This window comes from Neofelis nebulosa, chromosome 18 (genome assembly GCF_028018385.1).
Source record: "Neofelis nebulosa isolate mNeoNeb1 chromosome 18, mNeoNeb1.pri, whole genome shotgun sequence".
NCBI classification, from domain to species: domain Eukaryota; kingdom Metazoa; phylum Chordata; class Mammalia; order Carnivora; family Felidae; genus Neofelis; species Neofelis nebulosa.
Window position 1 is genome coordinate 22,605,892 of NC_080799.1, and position 16,464 is coordinate 22,622,355.

The 16,464-nt window shown below is 53.7% G+C and overlaps 1 protein-coding gene across 7 annotated transcripts in view; it reads left to right on the top strand.

Annotated features, from left to right (window-relative positions):
• The window catches only part of GSG1L (GSG1 like), a 207,351-nt gene that overhangs the window by 156,071 nt on the left and 34,816 nt on the right, over window positions 1-16,464 (top strand). For all 7 annotated transcript variants that reach the window (XM_058711726.1, XM_058711727.1, XM_058711725.1 and 4 more), the window contains one exon: window positions 12,960-13,071. In XM_058711726.1, the coding sequence (XP_058567709.1) occupies window positions 12,960-13,071 (112 nt within the window). The remainder of the gene's footprint in view (window positions 1-12,959; window positions 13,072-16,464) is intronic.

Below are 16,464 nucleotides of genomic sequence, written 5' to 3' on the forward strand. Positions count from 1 at the left end.
TCCAAGGAAGAGGTAGAAGGAAACAGAAAAAGAGGCAGGAAGAGAGAAAACAACCAAAGGGAGGGGCCTGCGCAGTGGCCCCCGCGAGCACATACCCCAGATGGATGGTGAGATGTCACTGTCTAGTGGGCGCCCCCCCCCGCCCCCGCCGTGATTTCAGGGCCCCCAGTGCTTTCCCTAATGCCAGCTTCTTGCCTCAAAGAGCGTGCTTCCAGTGTTGAAGGATTCTTATCTTTCGTGCCACAGGGGCCCCAAAGTTAAGCCAGTTCCTCCCTCTGGTGCCCAGCCCAAGAGAGACAATCTGTGGGCAGGCTGGAGGAAAGCTGGCGTTGAACTTCCATGGGAGACTGTATGCCCTCTAGAATGCCCCCCCCTCCCCCCACACACCCAGATTCCTAAGCCTGTCCCTGGGTGTGCAGCTGATGGGCCACACCGCGGCCTGCAGCCACCTTGGGCACCTCGCAGCCTGCTCTCACCTGACCCTGCACTCCTCACACTTTGTCCCCTGCCTCTTCCTCCACGACCGCCACATCCACATCCACAGGCCGCCATTCCACCGCCGTTTTTCTTCCTCAATCACTCACTTTTTTTGTGTCAAACTTAAATGTGTTCAGAAAGGAAGCTTCAGATCACGGCCGGAAACGAAAAGCCGGTAGCACTTGCAGTAAACAGAAGGGGACCGTAAAACCGCAAAAATAAAAACATCACCACTGTCAAAAGGTTTGCGTAGCATCTAAACCAGTGGTCTCCCCCTGGGGCGACTCTGCCCTCTCCCCATCCCCCACCCCGCCACCAGGGACACTTGGTAAGGTCTGGGCATGTTTTTGGTTGTCGGCACTTGGGGGAGGGGGCAGGCGAATGTTCCTGGCATCTGATGGAAGGGCGGAGGCCGGGGGTGCGGCTGGCCATCCCACCCCCACGGCAAAGCGTTATCTGGCCCCGGATGTCAATAGTGCTGAGGTTTAGAACTTCTGGTCTAAAATAAGCTCGAGCGCCCGACGGAGGTGTGCCCCACACTTGGGCAGCTCTGACCTCGTTAGCTCCTCATCCTTCAGACTCAGCTGCAGCACCCCCACCCCAGGGATGTCTCCCCAGACCCCCAGAGCAGAGGACTCCAGGTGTCAGCTCCTGTGGACCCTGCACTTCCCATCTCCTGATGCTCTGACCCTTGGCCTTTGTTTCCCTGCCCACGTCCATGTCCCTGATGAGAGCTGCAAGCGGGCAGGGCCACACCTGTCTCACCGTCCCCTAGCCCTCAGCACGGTGCCTGGCTCCTAGCCCCTGTGCTCCTGTGTGGAATGAATGAAAGCTGGGTGGGGGTCCCGGATCCCCTACTGTCTGGCTGGCTGTCAGGTACTTTGTTTCTCACCTGTGAACGGGACACACTCATAGGAATGCTGTCCCCAGTAGCACCCAGCATGTGTAAAAGTCCCTGGCAGAAGGAAAGCCCTGGGTAAAGGTTAGGGGCCATCAGCAAGTGGCAGGGGTCCCTGGAGAGATCACGGGCTCACTGCCTCATTCATGTCTTCTGCGGTTATCAGGATGTCCCGGGGTAATTTATAACTGGACCCCCTTTCGTCTCCAGTGGCCCGGCCCGGACAGTCAATGATCGGCCCCCCTCACTCTCAGGCCCTGTGTCTAGTGGGGCATGTGGAGAGCTGAGCAGTCACTGAGGCTTGAGAGAGCGGGCCTGTTCCCACCACTCAGGGACCCTACTCTTACGGGGTGCTCGGAGCATCTCTGTTTAGCAGCAGGGCCTAGAGGCTGGGGGTGGGGCTGGCTGGGAGCTGCTGAGAAGGCACCCCTAGGCAGACAAGGCTTTGATTATCATGCTGGAATCGGGGCTGTTCCCCACAGATGCAGCCCAAGTCCCGGGCTTGGGTAGAATGTCAGGACCACATTCCTGGGGCATGTGAATTTCCAGGGTAGAGATACAGAAGACAGGGGGAGAGAGAGGGCCAGGACTGTGACTTGGGGGTGTGGGCACGTCGAGGGGGCCTTCCAGCCCTCTGGTGGAGGGCTCCAACCTGCCCCCCTCATTCCTACCCAGGCACAGGCCAGGGCACCTGCTCCCCTTCCTCCCGCCATCCTCCTGCAGGTGAGGGCCCACCCTCTGTCGTGGGGGGCTTATGAACATCCGAGGCCATCACAGTGGGGTTAGTGCGTGCGAAGGGTCACATGGGAGCCCCAGGAGGACATCACCCTGAACAATCTTGAGGGCGCACTGGCTGTGTCTATGAGCACGTGGCCCCACTGCCATAGGACGTCCACTGCTGTCTGCTGTCCACTCATACTGGGAGAGGACCCTTGGTGGGGGCTGATCTCAAGCCCATGTGCCCCCGCGGGGAAGTCCTGGAGGGGGCCCGAGGCGGAGGCTGGGGGCCCTGCGGGGGCTGCTCTGCTCCCGTCTGCGAAGTTGAATTCACTCTTTCCTGGGACCCACCAACCTCTCCTCCTCTGTTTCCTCCCTCTCCCTCCCCCCCCCCCCCCAGGCTGGGAAGCTTACCTGGTCTCCAGGTGGAGGGGAGAGAAACTGGCTCTGCTTCATCAAACGTTCTTCCGAACCTTTTCAGTGAACACCTGCAGTGTGGGCTTTGGGACTCCGACTCTGGTTTTCCCAGTCTTCTCTGATACCTGTGCCCCGAGGTCATTGAGATCTTCTCTCCAGTTACCCAAATGAAGAAATGCTGGGGGGGCGGGGGGGGGGGGACAAATCTGTGATTTTTAATATCAAAAGCCATCCCACCACCAGATTGCCCTGGGCTACCCCAAGACTCACCAGGAACTAGGGTCATGGCCTCAAGTACCCTTCTAGACCCCCACCTCCACCTGCGGGGGTGGGGACAGGGGTGTTGGGGAGGGTCTGAGCCCGCTCATTGCCTCGGGGCTTGATGGAGGTGACTGGGGTAGACGAGGCCACGAGGCCAGTGGTGGTTCAGTAAACCTAGTTTTTAAAATGGGAAGGCCCCCTATTAAATGCCACTTCTGATTTGGGCCACTTCACTTTAAAAGGCAAATAGAAGAGTGAGCAGAATCCAAACAAGCAGTGATGCTAATGACTCAAGTGGTCTGAAAGGAGACCTTTGCAGGAAGGGCAGAGCAATGGCAATGATCTAGTACCGGGCAGACAAGGTTGAGGGGCGACTCGGTAATTGCCAAGCTCCCAAAGGTTCCCCTTGAGAAGAAGCCAACCGGTTCGGCCCCTTGTCCTCGAGGGCAGAGCGAGAGATTAGCTTAAATTGGAGCTGGAAAGATTTAGGTTATGTGTAAGGAGGAACTTTTTAAACCCTGAAATATGCTACCAAGAGAGGCTTCGGGTTGTCGGGAGAGTGTCTAAAAATAGCCTGTTCTTTAAAAATAGTTCTGGGCAAGCTTTAAACATAGCCTCAGCCCGGCTTCTTGGCCACGGTTTTCCGTGCACGAGGACGCGCTGTATGTGGTCCCTCCCAGGTCAAAGGGCACAAGGGACAGTCAGAATCAGCCTTTGGTCTCTGTCCAAACAACTGGATATTTTAGAAATGTACAGATAAGAGATTTATTTTCCTGTCTGCCGCCCCACGGATGGTGGTCATGAAATACCAGCCTTTGGAATGTCAAAGTTTTCTTTCCAGAGCTGTTGTTAATTGGGTCAGCCCCACCAGTTACCCCCAGTCTCTCCCCATTCCTGAGGCAGGGCTCCTCAGTGCCTGCGGGTTGACTGGGAATTCAACCATCTCAGCAAAGTTCCACCCACCCTGGTGACCTGCCCGCCCGCCTCCTGACCTCAGCAGCCCTGGCCGGGCCACGTCCTTGGTCCTTGTCGCTTGGGGGTCCGCTGCGGCCTCTCCCGACTCCCTGCCTCCCACCTTCTCGTTCTCTACACACCAGCCAGAGGGATCTTACAGAAGCACGTCTGATTCTTGTCTGATTCTTGCCTTCTTGCTTACAGTTACGTGATCCCTGCCCATTTGCCCTCAGGACCAAGCCCAAACTCCCTACGACGACGGTTCTGGAACTTTTCAGTGTCTTGTTTATTCCTGTAGCAGCAGCTCCCCCACCCACGTGCCCTGCCTCGGGCCCTTACAGCCCACCAAGCCACTTTGCCTGGGGGCTCTGCCTGCGGTCCCGGTCCGCTGCCCGGCCCGCCTTCTTGCTCCCTCTGAGCTATTAACTCTCAGCTTGGAAATCACCTCCTCTGGGAGACATTCTGTTCTGACCTTCCTCGGGGAGCCCAGCCGGGCTTCCCAGGGGCCCCTGGCCTTCCCCCTTGGCTGCCCTGGCACATGCCCGTCCCCAGCTTGTCCGCTTCTCCCATCCCTCCAGAGCACTGGGAGGGGTGCTGTTTCACTGGCTCCCAGTGTATCCCCCACAGCTGGAGGAGAGCCCGGCACACAGCAGGTACTCAATATGTGCTCAGTGACTAATCAACTGAAAGTCAGGCCACCCCAGCAGGGGTGTCCCCTTTGCCGCCATCCTGCCCTGTGTCATCGGGTTTCAGCTTCCTCCAGGTCCCCACCAGCCCCTCTGTGTCCCATCCCGACATGACATGCGTGGCATGTTGGCAAATCCAGATCAGCGCCCGGGGACACAAGAGTATTTATTTAGCCGCGAATGCTCTCTGAGCGTTCCGAGTAATAACGTAGCATCTTCAATAATAAACTCCATTATAAATGAGTCAATCGGCCGCTTCCCTGATACCGCAAATAAACGGAGCATGCCGTTAGCGCCCCGTGTGCAAATCCCGCAAAAGGGAGCCAGGTCAAATGCAAGACGCGTCCTGGAGTCCAGCTGGGCATCAGTGCTCCGTATGCTGATCCAGGCGGCATCTCCGGACCAGAGACGGTGTCCGCAGGAGGGGTCACCTGGGCCAGGGTCCACCACAGCCCCTGCTGCGGGGACCCGTCGTGGCTCGGTGCTCCCGCGTGTCCTGCCCTGCGGCCTGGTCTCGGTTTAGGCTCCCGAGCACAGGTCCTGCACGCACACAGCCCTGCCCCGTGCCACGTGCGCTTCCACCCCCACTCCCGGAAAAGACTGTTTCACCCTCTGGCTCGCGCTCAGCTGGTGGCCTTGCCCGGCTGGGTGGAAAGGAAGGAGGAGAGTTGCCTCCAGCCCCTTTGTCCTGCGTAGTGGCTTGCTACCTTCCCTCTGTCCAGCTTCCGCAGTCGCCCTGGGGTTCCTCTGATTGCCAGTGTCCCCGTCTACCTGATCGCCCCTGGGGTGAGCGCGGGAGCACTCTCAATCTCCCCTCTTCAGCAGTCCTCCCTGAGCCCCACCATCACCCCTTTATCCCCCGCTTCTGCCTTCTCTGGGACTATTTCGCTGCTTTCTCTCCTCTTATCAGCCTGTTGTCGCCGATCACCTGTCCCCAGTGGCCTGCATGGTGGTAAATACAATGGTCACTTGTCTGTCTTCATCTTTGACCTCACCGGCTGCTCCCTCCTTCTTGACTTGGGTGCTTCACCCGGCCCTGGTGAAGCCACTCTGCTTTCCTCTGCTGTTGGCTCCCTCCTATCGCCTTCGGCCCCGGCATCGGCTCTGTCCGGGGCCTGCTTTTCCTACAACCTCTCTGCAGGTCATTTCTCTCTCTCTGCCAATGCCTCATGCCTTTAATCCCCAGCTCGGACTGTTCCCCGAACCCCAAACTTGCACGCCCAGCTACTTGCTTGCTATCTCTGTTTGCATATAAGATAGGCATTTCCAGCTAATGTGGCCCACGTTGGAGCCTACCCAACCTAACGTCTTCCTTCCTTTATCTTCTTCGCCCTAGTGGGCGGCACCACCGTCTGCCCAGTTGCCCAAACCGAGACTCCGGAGGTCATCCTAGGCTCCAGGGCCCCTCAGCCCCATGTCCAGTCCCTCAGCACGTCCCGGTGGCTGCAGCTGCATACCTGCCCCGGAGCTGCCAGCAACTCTGGGCCAAGCCTCAGGCCTCCCAGCCGGGGAACCCTCTTCTCCACCCCTCCTGCATCCTCTCTCCTTACCCAGTAACCAGAATGTGCTGTAAACATAAGTTGGGCCCCTGCTTTGGCCTTCTGCTGGCTTCGGTCATGCTTAGAATAAAAGCCGGGCTCATCACTGTGGCCCGGCAGATCCTGGCCACCGCCCGCCCTCCTGGCCGGTCTCGAAACACCTTGTCCGTCCCCCTCTGCAGGAGCCTCTTCTCCCTCTCCCCCCCCACCCCCCGCCCCCAGGTCAGGATCCTGCCTTCAGCCTTTGCCAGGCCTCTCCCTCTGACTGGAGTGCTCTTCCCCAGACCTCCCTGTGGCTGCCTCCAGCTCCCATTCAAGCCTTTGCTTAAACGTCACCTCCCCAGAGAGGGCTTCCCTGACCACCCAGTCTGAGCAGCCCCTGGGATCTCTCCCGTCACATTGTCCTATTTTATAATGCATCGTGGCACTTTTCACTACCTGATGTGTTCTCGTTAACTTACGTGCTCGTTGTCTGGGCCTCAAGGGCAAGGCATCGGTCTGTCTGTGTCACTGGTCCCCACGCGCTAGAACAATGCCTGGCATATGAAAAGCATTCAATAAATATTCATTGACTGATTGAATTAATGAATAATAAATAAATGAATGATGACTCACATCTTAGCTCCTGTAGACAACTCGCTCTCCAAAGTTGCCAAAATCTGGCCCTGCCCTCGTTCATTCCCACATCCCAGACCCGGGACTTCCCACCAGGCAGCCTAGTGCCCCTCCCCCACGCCCCTTGACATCCGTGGTCATCTATTCATTCAACACATATTACCGAGTGCTGGGGGCCACAAACCGGGTTCCTGGACGAGTGTAGAGTCTAGAGGGCCCATATAGTGAGCCTCAAGCGTTCATTCATTCATTCATTCATTCAAGAAACACCACTATAGGACCTCCTGCATGCAAGCACTGTTCTAGATGCTTTACGAATATAAGCCACTGGATACTCATATGAGTCCATGAGGTAGGTGCTATTGTTATCCCTGTGTTATGTTGAGGAAACTGAGGCACAGAAACGGGAGGTCACCTACCCAAGGTCACATAGCTGGTGCTCATTTTGTTTCACTGTGGCTTTACCCTGGGTCTAACGTCCTGACCCTCCCGACATTGTCTCTTCCCTCTGGGCCCACACCAGCCCCTCTGGACTTAAAAGCAGACTTTTCCCTTCCTCAGTGTGAGCAGCGGAGGCCAGGGTGGGGGTCACGGCAGCCCTGCCCGCTCTGGGGTCAGCTCTGACCCCGCAGTCAGCCTCGCCCCCAGTGCCCTCCTGTGTTCCCCAGGGGCTGGAAGGAGCCACGCCTGCCTCACCAAGTGGGTCGGGGCCCCCACTTACGGTGTCAGGAGTTGGAAAATGAGATTTACGGCCCTTCGCTTCCTGGTGTGCGGCCGCCAGGAAGCAGCAGTCGCAGAGCAGGAAAGCCTCCTTCATGCCAATTTCAGGAGGGGCGGTAACTGCAGAAAGTCACTTTCTAATTCGCAGGAGTTGGAAACAATTCCTTCTGCGGAGAGTTTGTGTGACAGACGCTACCATGGACTTCCCTGGCAGAACAGACATGCTTCCAGAAACACAGGCGAGGATCAGATGTTTAAAGGAGACTCTTCAAAAGGCAGTCAGAGAAACTCACCAGCCTATCTTTGAATTCTTTGAATGAAGAAATAATTTTCATTTATTGACTTTTCTTAAAGCACGGCCTTTCATATTTGGGAGTAAATGGAATCCAATTGAGAAATCATTGCTTTTCCAAACTAACAGTTTAGAAAATTGTTCTGCCAACAGGCTGGGTCTGGCTTCTGGGTCTAGCTAGGTGTTTTCGTCATGTCCCCACTGCCCTAATAGAAGGAGTGGTTGTTCTCATGAACACTTTCCTTCATTAGTAGATGCTCATTGGGATTACCTGTGTCTACTGATGTCCCCATTTTATAGATGAGAAAACAAGACACGCAGAGGCCACATAACTCGGAGAGCATCTGGACTGGCATAGTGCAGAAGAAACTCAAGAAGTTAGAACAGCTGAGGGTTTGGAGAGTGAGCCCTCCCCCCCCCCCCCCACAAACCCAGAAAGGGACTGGTTGGGGCTAGGGAAGGGGTCAGGACCCCACTAAAGGCGCAAGGTTCCTGGGTAAGGCAGCAATTCTAGGGGGAACGAGCACTGGGAAGTGAGCGGGGGGTAGGCTGTCCTCCCAGATAACAGACTCTACTGTGACTTATAAGGGGTAAAAGAGTGTGGCATTGACACAAGAACAGAGGCACACCAGTAGAACAGAGTGACATCAGGAAACACTCATGTACAGGTGGGGCTTGGAATGTCAGTGTCATTTAAAATCAGCGGGGAAGGGGCGCCTGGGTGGCTCAGTTGGATTTCGGCTCAGGTCATTATCTTATGGTTCATGAGATTGTCCCCCATATCGGGTTCTGTGCTGACAGTGTGGAGCCTGCTTGGGATTCTCTCTCTCTGTCTCTCTCTGCCCCTTCCCTGCTCGTGCTGTCTCTTTCTCTCAAGATAAATAAATAAAATAAAAATAAAATCAGGGGCACCTGGGTGGCTCAGTTGGTTAAGCATCCGACTTTGGCTCAGGTCGTGATCTCACAGTTCGTGGGTTCGAGCCCCGCGTCGAGCTCTGGGCTGACGGCTGAGAGCCTGGAGCCTGCTTCCGATTCTGTGTCTCCCTCTCTACCCCTCCCCCACTCATGCTCTGTCTCTCTCTGCCTCTCAAAAATAAAGAAACGTAATAATTAAAAAAAATTAAAATAAGTAAAATAAAAATGAAATCAGTGGGGGAAAGGACAGGTCATTCTATGAGGATTCAAGAAAATCAGCTACTCATTAAAAACACTTAACTTAGATCCTTAACTCACACCATTCACCAAGATAAATTCTAGGTGAATTAATATAAAAATATAGGACAATGCATTTACAGGTGTTCCTTTTCCAAAAAGATAGACACAGCATGTGAAAACTGCAAAGGAAAAGCCTGGTAAATTTGACTATATCAGATATCAAAGTGTTTGACAAAAGCAGCTTTATTCACAATTGCCAAAACTTGGAAGCAACTGAGATGTCCTTCCACAGATAACTGGACCACAGGTAAATGGCCTGTGATGGGTCCAGACGATGGAACATTATTCAGCACTAAAAAGCCATGAAGAGACAGAGAGGGACCTTAAGTGCATATTGCTAAGTGAGAGAAGCCAGCCTGAGAAGGCTATGTACTATGTGATTCCAACTATATGACATTCTGGAAAAGGCAAGCCTGTGGACACTATAAACAGATCAGTGTTTGCCAGGGGTTCAGGGAGGCAGAGAGGGAGGGAGGGATAAAAAGGTGGAGTACAGGGGATTCTTAAGGCTATGAAACGATTCGGCACAGTAATGGTGGTTACCTGTCAGTATACATTTATCAAAGCCCATAGAATGTGCAACACGAAGAGTGAACCCTAATGTAAACTAAGGATTTAGTTAATAATAATGGATCAGTATTGGCTCATCAATTGTAACAAATGTACCACACGAATGCAAGATGTTAATCATACGGGAGATTGTGGCGGTGGTGACTGGGGACACATGGGAACTCTCCATAATTTCCCCTCACTTTTTCTGTGACCCTAAACCTGCTCTAAAAAGTAAAGTCTATTAATTTAAAAAAACAAAAAGGTGTTTGGTACATGGGAAAAGACAGAGCAGTAAACTCTTGGGTAGTCTACGTGACAGACAGGATTAGTATCTAGAATACATAAAGAATTCCTACCAACTGATAAGAGAAAATACTTTTTTTTTTTAAAGAAAAAATTGACAAAGGATACAGACAGGCGCTATATAGACAGAGATAGGCATGGTCAATAAACGTGTGAAACACGCCCAAGCTCACTAGTATGAGGGATATATAAAATTTACAACAATGTTGAGGTGTCATTCTGCATCATGCGATGGGCACAGTTTTTCATGTTTTGGAATCTCCAGTGTCGGTGAAGGTTTAGGTAAGTACCCCCAGACAGCTGGCAGAAACACATGATGGGGCTACCATGCAGGAGAGCAATTTTCTGACATTGACTCAAATTTAAAATGCATATACTTTATGACCCAGCAATACTTATTATTCCATCTGGAGCAGTACTTGCTTGTATCCCCAAAAAGATTTGTAGAAAGGTGTTCATCGCAGCATTTCTTGTAGAGCCGAAAACGGGACAAGACCTAGTACCATCCATTGATTGGGTAGATAAAACAATTCCTTCGTTATTCCTTCGTTATTAAGGAATTGTATGCGTTGGCTCCGAAGAATAAGCTATATCAGTTACGTACGTCTTGGCAAGTTCACCCAGAATTGTGTCAAGTGACGAAAAAGAAGATATCCATATGGCTCACCGTTCGCCTCCTTTCAACAGACTGGGCCAAGGCAGAGAGGACCAGAGAGGGTGCTGTTGAATGGGTGGGATAGCCCAGGTCAGTTCTGCGCCACCTGCCAGGGCACAACTAAGGATGTGGTCTAGGATGTACTCGGGCCTGGCAGAGACAGCCTGGGGGAGGATGGACTTTTAGGAGGCTCCTGAGGAGGCCTCAGCACCTGTCGTGGTGCCTGGATTTCCTCCCTGGGATTTCCCGACTCAAGGGCTCCCCACCAGCTCTAATCTGCAGTCAGAGAATAGCGAGAAGGTCTATGAGGGGCTGACCCAGGCTCAGAGACGCAGACAACCACAGAGTCCTTGGTCTCCTTTGGGCCTGGGGTCCAGTGACTGGCGTCAGGCACGAGGTGTGCTGGAGCCTACTGGTGCCAACTGGGCACACCTCTCCTCTGCTCTGCCTTCCGTGACCTCACATTGGTCGCTTGGCATTGGCCGTAGTTGCACCGTGGAACCTGACAGACGCTACAAATCAGGGCTTTTCTTTTGCCTCTGGAGAATCAGTTGTTAACCATTTATCTTCACCCTGTGGGAACACAGGATGGCTTCCTCCCTCCATTCCCCACCCTGGGTTCCAGGACACAGAACCCCACTCCTTCTTCACTTCTGCCTTTGCTGAACCTCCATCTCTCCACTCCTTATCTCCATCTTTTCTCTGGCCTCCTCTTCAAGAAGAGGGGAGAGGGTGGAGAGCCTTGGAGTTGAGGGCATTTGGATATGGGCACCAGTCACAACTATGCCATTGACTCCCTCTGTGACCTTGGACAGACTTTCCCACTCCGGGCTTCTATTTTCTCCCCTGTGGAATGGAATAATCGTATTCAGGGCTACCACATACAGCCTTGTAGGCATGGTTCTACTTCAACTCTGCTTCAACATAGACTGTATTGGGAATGGGGCCCTATGGAGATGTGCAGTGGGCAACCTGAACAACGGTACATAGTCCTGATCAAGGTACTTCATGATACTTCAGAGGGTTGTTATGAAAATTAAGAAGTAATCATACAGAGTGCTTGGCACATAGCAGGTGCACAAACATGCGTGTTTTCCTTTCTTCTTGTTATCTACCCCTCCCCTTCTCATCAATAGTGTATCACTCTATCTTTTTTTTTTTAATTTTTTTTTCATGTTTATTTATTTTTGAGACAGAGAGAGACAGAGCATGAACGGGGGAGGGTCAGAGAGAGAGGGAGACACAGAATCCGAAGCGGGCTCCAGGCTCTGAGCTGTCAGCACAGAACCCGATGCGGGGCTCGAACTCACGGACCGTGAGATCATGACCTGAGCCGAAGTCGGACGCTTAACCAACAGAGCCACCCAGGCGCCCCGGTATCACTCTATCTTAAGGTTAGGTTCCTGAGGGCTCCAGATGCCACAGTCCACACAGAGAAATGTCCCCAGGTTTATAATAATCCTGGTGACTATAATGATTACATGCCACTGAGCACAGACTTGAGGCTGCCTTTCCTCACTTCACTTACTCTTTGCCTTACGTGTCACAATCCTCGTCTTCGGACTCAAGGACTTGAAGCTCAGAGAGTGAGGCTTTGCCCCGTGCTACGTGATGAAAACGTGGTGGAAGAGGGTTCCCACTCAGATCCCTTGGAATCCAAGTTCTCCCAGCCAGTGGGCTCAAAGATTTTTGACCATGAGCCGCAGAAAAACATTTCATGTTTCAGTCACTGCGCCCATGTACACATGCATAGAACTGAAAAGTTCTCCAAAACAATATTCATTCCTGCTACGTTTGATGTATCAGATATTTCTATTCCGTTCCATTCTGTTCCATTCTTCTTCTTCTTCTTTTTTTTTTTTTTTAATGTGGCAGTCAACAGTGGCAATCATTGAAGGTGATTTCATGACCCACTAGTCTAGTGAATCAGCACCTGCAGTTTGAAAAATACCCTCTAGGCTGCTTCTCCCAAATGACCTCCTAACGCAGGAATCAGCAGACTGTAGCCCACGGGTTAAAATCTGGCTCGGTGCCTGTTTTTGTAAAGTTTTATTGGTACACAGCCATTCATACGTTTATTGTCTCCGACTCTTTTGTGCTACGACAGTAGAGAAGTAGTTACAACAGAGACTGCGTGGACCACAGAGCCTGAAATATCTACTTACCTGATACTTACCGGAAAAGGTTCGGGGCTCCCGGGTGGCTCAGGCGGTTAAGCATCTGACTCTTAGTTCCGGCTCAGGTCACGATCTCACGGTTTCGTGAGTTCAAGCCCCGAGTCAGGCTCCCAGACGACAGCTTGGGATTCTCTCTCTCCCTCTCTCTCTCTCTCTGCCCGCCCCCCACCTCATGATGTCTCTGTCTCTCACAATAAATAAGTAAACTTAAAAAAAAGACAAAGAAAAAGTCTGCCCATCCGTGCAGATTTGACCCTGTGTCTCCCTTGTTTAATTTCTCCACGCCTTCCCTGTATCTTTTTGCTCAGACTCAAGCTCCTTGGCTGGCTTAGAAAACACCACCCTCTGGCTTCCCCGCTCTGGTCCTACCAACGGCCCTTCCCCTTCCGTGCTGTCTGTCCCCCAGCACTGACAGGCCCACAGGACAAAGGTGGACAGAGCCCCACCTTGCTTCCTGACCTCTTGTTCTGCTCCCCCCACAGGCCTCCTGGGAATGGTCGCCCACATGATGTACACACAGGTGTTCCAGGTCACCGTGAGCCTCGGCCCTGAAGACTGGAGACCCCACTCCTGGGACTACGGATGGTCCTTCTGGTAAGTGGCCTTTGACCTTCAGACACCAGAGCCCCCACGCATGCTGGGCCTTCGGCAGCTCGGCCCAGGCGAGGGAGGAAGGGCAGAAGAAGGCAAGGGTAACCCAGAGTGCACAGGGACTTTGAGACTCTAGATCTGGGGTTGGCAAACTATGGCCCATCCACTACCTGCTCTTATGCAGCCCTCAACTTAAGGATGGTTTTTACATATTCAGATGCTTGAAATCAATCAAAAGAAGAATAACATCTTGTGATGTGTGGAAATAATGTGCAACTTAAATTTCAGTGTCCATAAATAAAGTTTTATTGGGACAGAGCCACTCTCGTTATTCACGCGTTGTCTTGTGGCTGCTTTCACGCTACAATGGCAGAGCTGGGCGGTTGCAGGCGACACTCAGTGGCCCACGAAGCCTAAAATGTTCACCGCCTGGCCCTTTACAGAGTAAAGCTTCTGACCCCTGCCACACAGGCTGTTCTCCAGAAGGTGGAGGTGGAAGCTGACGAGTTGGGGGCGGCGGGGGTGGGGGGGCCTGGGAGGTCTGATAAGTTTTGTATGCAAGAGCAAGACAGAATCAGTAGACTCCCGAGCCAAGTAAACAAGGGGTGTGTGTTAGTTCGGGTGACCCAGAAGTCCAGTTGGGTCAGCTGGGGGGCCTCGGGTCACGACGGAAAAATCCGTCGTGACCCTCTGCGAATTTAACCCTGTCCCTGGGTGGGCTTTCCTCCTGGTGGTGAGAAAGCGCCCTCCTGGTGCTTCTTCCTCCACATACGGGGGAAGGGAGGGTTCCTCTTTCCCCAACGTTGACCGAAGTCCCCGGTCTCCCCCTGATGGGCCCATCAGGGGCCACGGGTCATCTTCTCTCTCCCGAATCATCACCACTCTGCTTGCCCCCGCTTACCTCTCGGGCGAGGAATGAGCCCAAAACTCTCCGGTGGTGAATGACCGGGATGGGTGCTGGGTGAGCATCTGCCCCAGGCACAGCCGGGTCCAGGTGCTCAGGTGACTTATCAGGAGCTCTCCCCGCCCCCTTGCCTGTCTCTGTTCCCTTTGTCCTTTGTCTTGTCTTCATTCACAAGCAGCCTTCCCCAAGCAAAGATGGTCACCATGCCCAGCTCTAGGCTTCCATTTTACAAACGTAGCAATACCAGCAGAGAGATGGGGCTTCTTTCCCATATTTCCCGCCAAAATCCTGGTTATGGCTGTCATTGGATTAGCTTCAGTCGTGTGCCCATCCCGTGACCAATGATTTCGACCCTGATTGGTCTGGCCTGAGTCACAAGGTCCAGGCGGGCGGGATTGGCCCCACCCAATCCCTTGGACAGAGACAGGAGGAGGAGCCTCCCCAGTGGAAAATTAGGGGTGAGGCGGGGTTATCAGAAGGAGGAAAGACAACGACCTCAGTTGTCCATTACACGAGGTATGCAGGCCTGCCTCTGGTGGCCGGGAACCACTTATCCACTCAGTCACTTTACATGCATTTACCGATTGCTTACTCGGGGACAGCCGCTCTCCTAAGTGCTGGGGGTACAGCGGTGGTGAAGACAGCGTGGTGACAGGTGAATGAGACAAGGAAACAAGCTGTAATGTGGATATGGGGGTGGCTCACAGACTGCTGTGGGAGCACGGAGGAGGGGTTGCTGACCCAGCTTCGGGCAGGGAGGGTCCTCTGGGGAGAATGTGATCGGGCAAAATGTGGAGAAGGGAATAAGACAATGTGCTGGGCAGAGGGGACAGGAGGTACAGAGACTTTGGAGGGTCGTCAGAATGGAGTAGGAGTAGGAGTAGGGCTTCAAGTAAGAAGGACCCCCTTCCAGACCACTGGGGACTCTTGCTAATTTCGCCCCTTCCCACCCTCTGTTTGGTTTCTGCTTTGCAAAGGCACGTGTCTTAAAGGGACCTTGACCCTCCCAACACCATTGTTGATCCCTGTTAAGTGGAAGGCTCGCGGGGAAACCAGCTAAGCCTCTGGTGCCCCCTGTTGCCCTACACTTCCCTCCTCCTAGCAGCTGTCGCCTGAGCTCTTGACCTTGGACGGTGGTCACCTGAGCTAGAGAAGGGGGCAAAGGAAAGGAATGAACATTCTTGGGTGTGAGCACGTGTGTGACCACCTGTGCCACGTATCGAGGCCTGGTATGTCACCATCGCAACGGCGCGGTGCGGTGGAAGTTTTGTGGAGAGGAAACTGAGGCACAGGCAACTTAAGTAACCCGCCCAAGCTCTCTCTGGCCGCTGAGCGGCAGGGCTGGGATCTGAACCCCGGGCAGTGTGGCCTCAGAGCCCACACTCCCAACCTCTGTATTCTGCCTCTGCGAGAACGGGGTGATACGTAGACACTTTTTGTGGATGTGCGTGGCACGCTGTTTGACACACGGGAAGTGCTCTCAAACACCAGCCCTTCTAATGTTACCGATTTCCATATGAAATTTAGCACACGCAACCCCCCCCCCCCCCCCGTGTTGCTCAGAAAGGTTGGGTCACGCACCCGGAGTCCCACAGCCTTAAGTAGCAATAGGATTCTAGAAGCCCCTGGCTCTCCGCCCTGGCACTCAGTGTCTCGAACGGGGCCTGCCGGTGTCGGCCATGGGAAGCTTTCCTTCCCGGGAAGCCAGGCCTCCTGCCCTGCTCCTGTTCCCTTGGGGCTGGCCTCATTCTCATCTGACTTATTTAAGGCCGGGGCCCAACGTGCGGTCCCTATTAGGGCTGATCCATTTCTTCTTGTCACCAAGGCCTGCAAGATGGATCAGCCCCATTTTTCATCCCTTGCTTTTGGGGCCTCGCCAGGGCTGTGCAGCGTCATTGTGTCATTTCTCTTGTTTAATATGTGTGAGGCCGTTTGTCAAAATTCTGGCCCCAGCGCCTCCCCCATCCCCGCCCCAGGCACCAGGCAGGCAGGAGAGCAGCTTTGAGGCCCAGCAGAGCGAGACAGGCCGCGGAGACTTGGGAGGTCGGGGATCAGAGATGCCCAGCTGATGTTGGGCACCGGCTTCTGGGAGGCACACGTGCCCAGGAAGGGGAAGGGTCCACGGTTGAGAGTCAGACGGCCTCGTTCACACCTTGCCGACATGCACTGCTGGGCCGCTGGGGGCAGGCACTGCGGAGGGGTGGTTGAAGGGTGGCCTCTGGGCTCAGACAGCTTGGGAGCAGATCCCCACTTTGACCCTCACCAGCCGTGGACTCGCACCAGGTCCCTCTGCCTCCCCGTGCCTCAGTATCCTCAGCTGTAAAATGGGGAGATGGCCCGAGTCTCTTGGCAAGCAGTCTGTCAGTTTTCTGTGGATTTACAACACATCACCCTAAAATGTAGTGGCTTAAAATAAAAATGTGTTATTGTCTCTTATGGCTTAACGGGTTGACTGGGTTTAGCTGGGTATTCCTTGCTCGGCGTCTTCCATG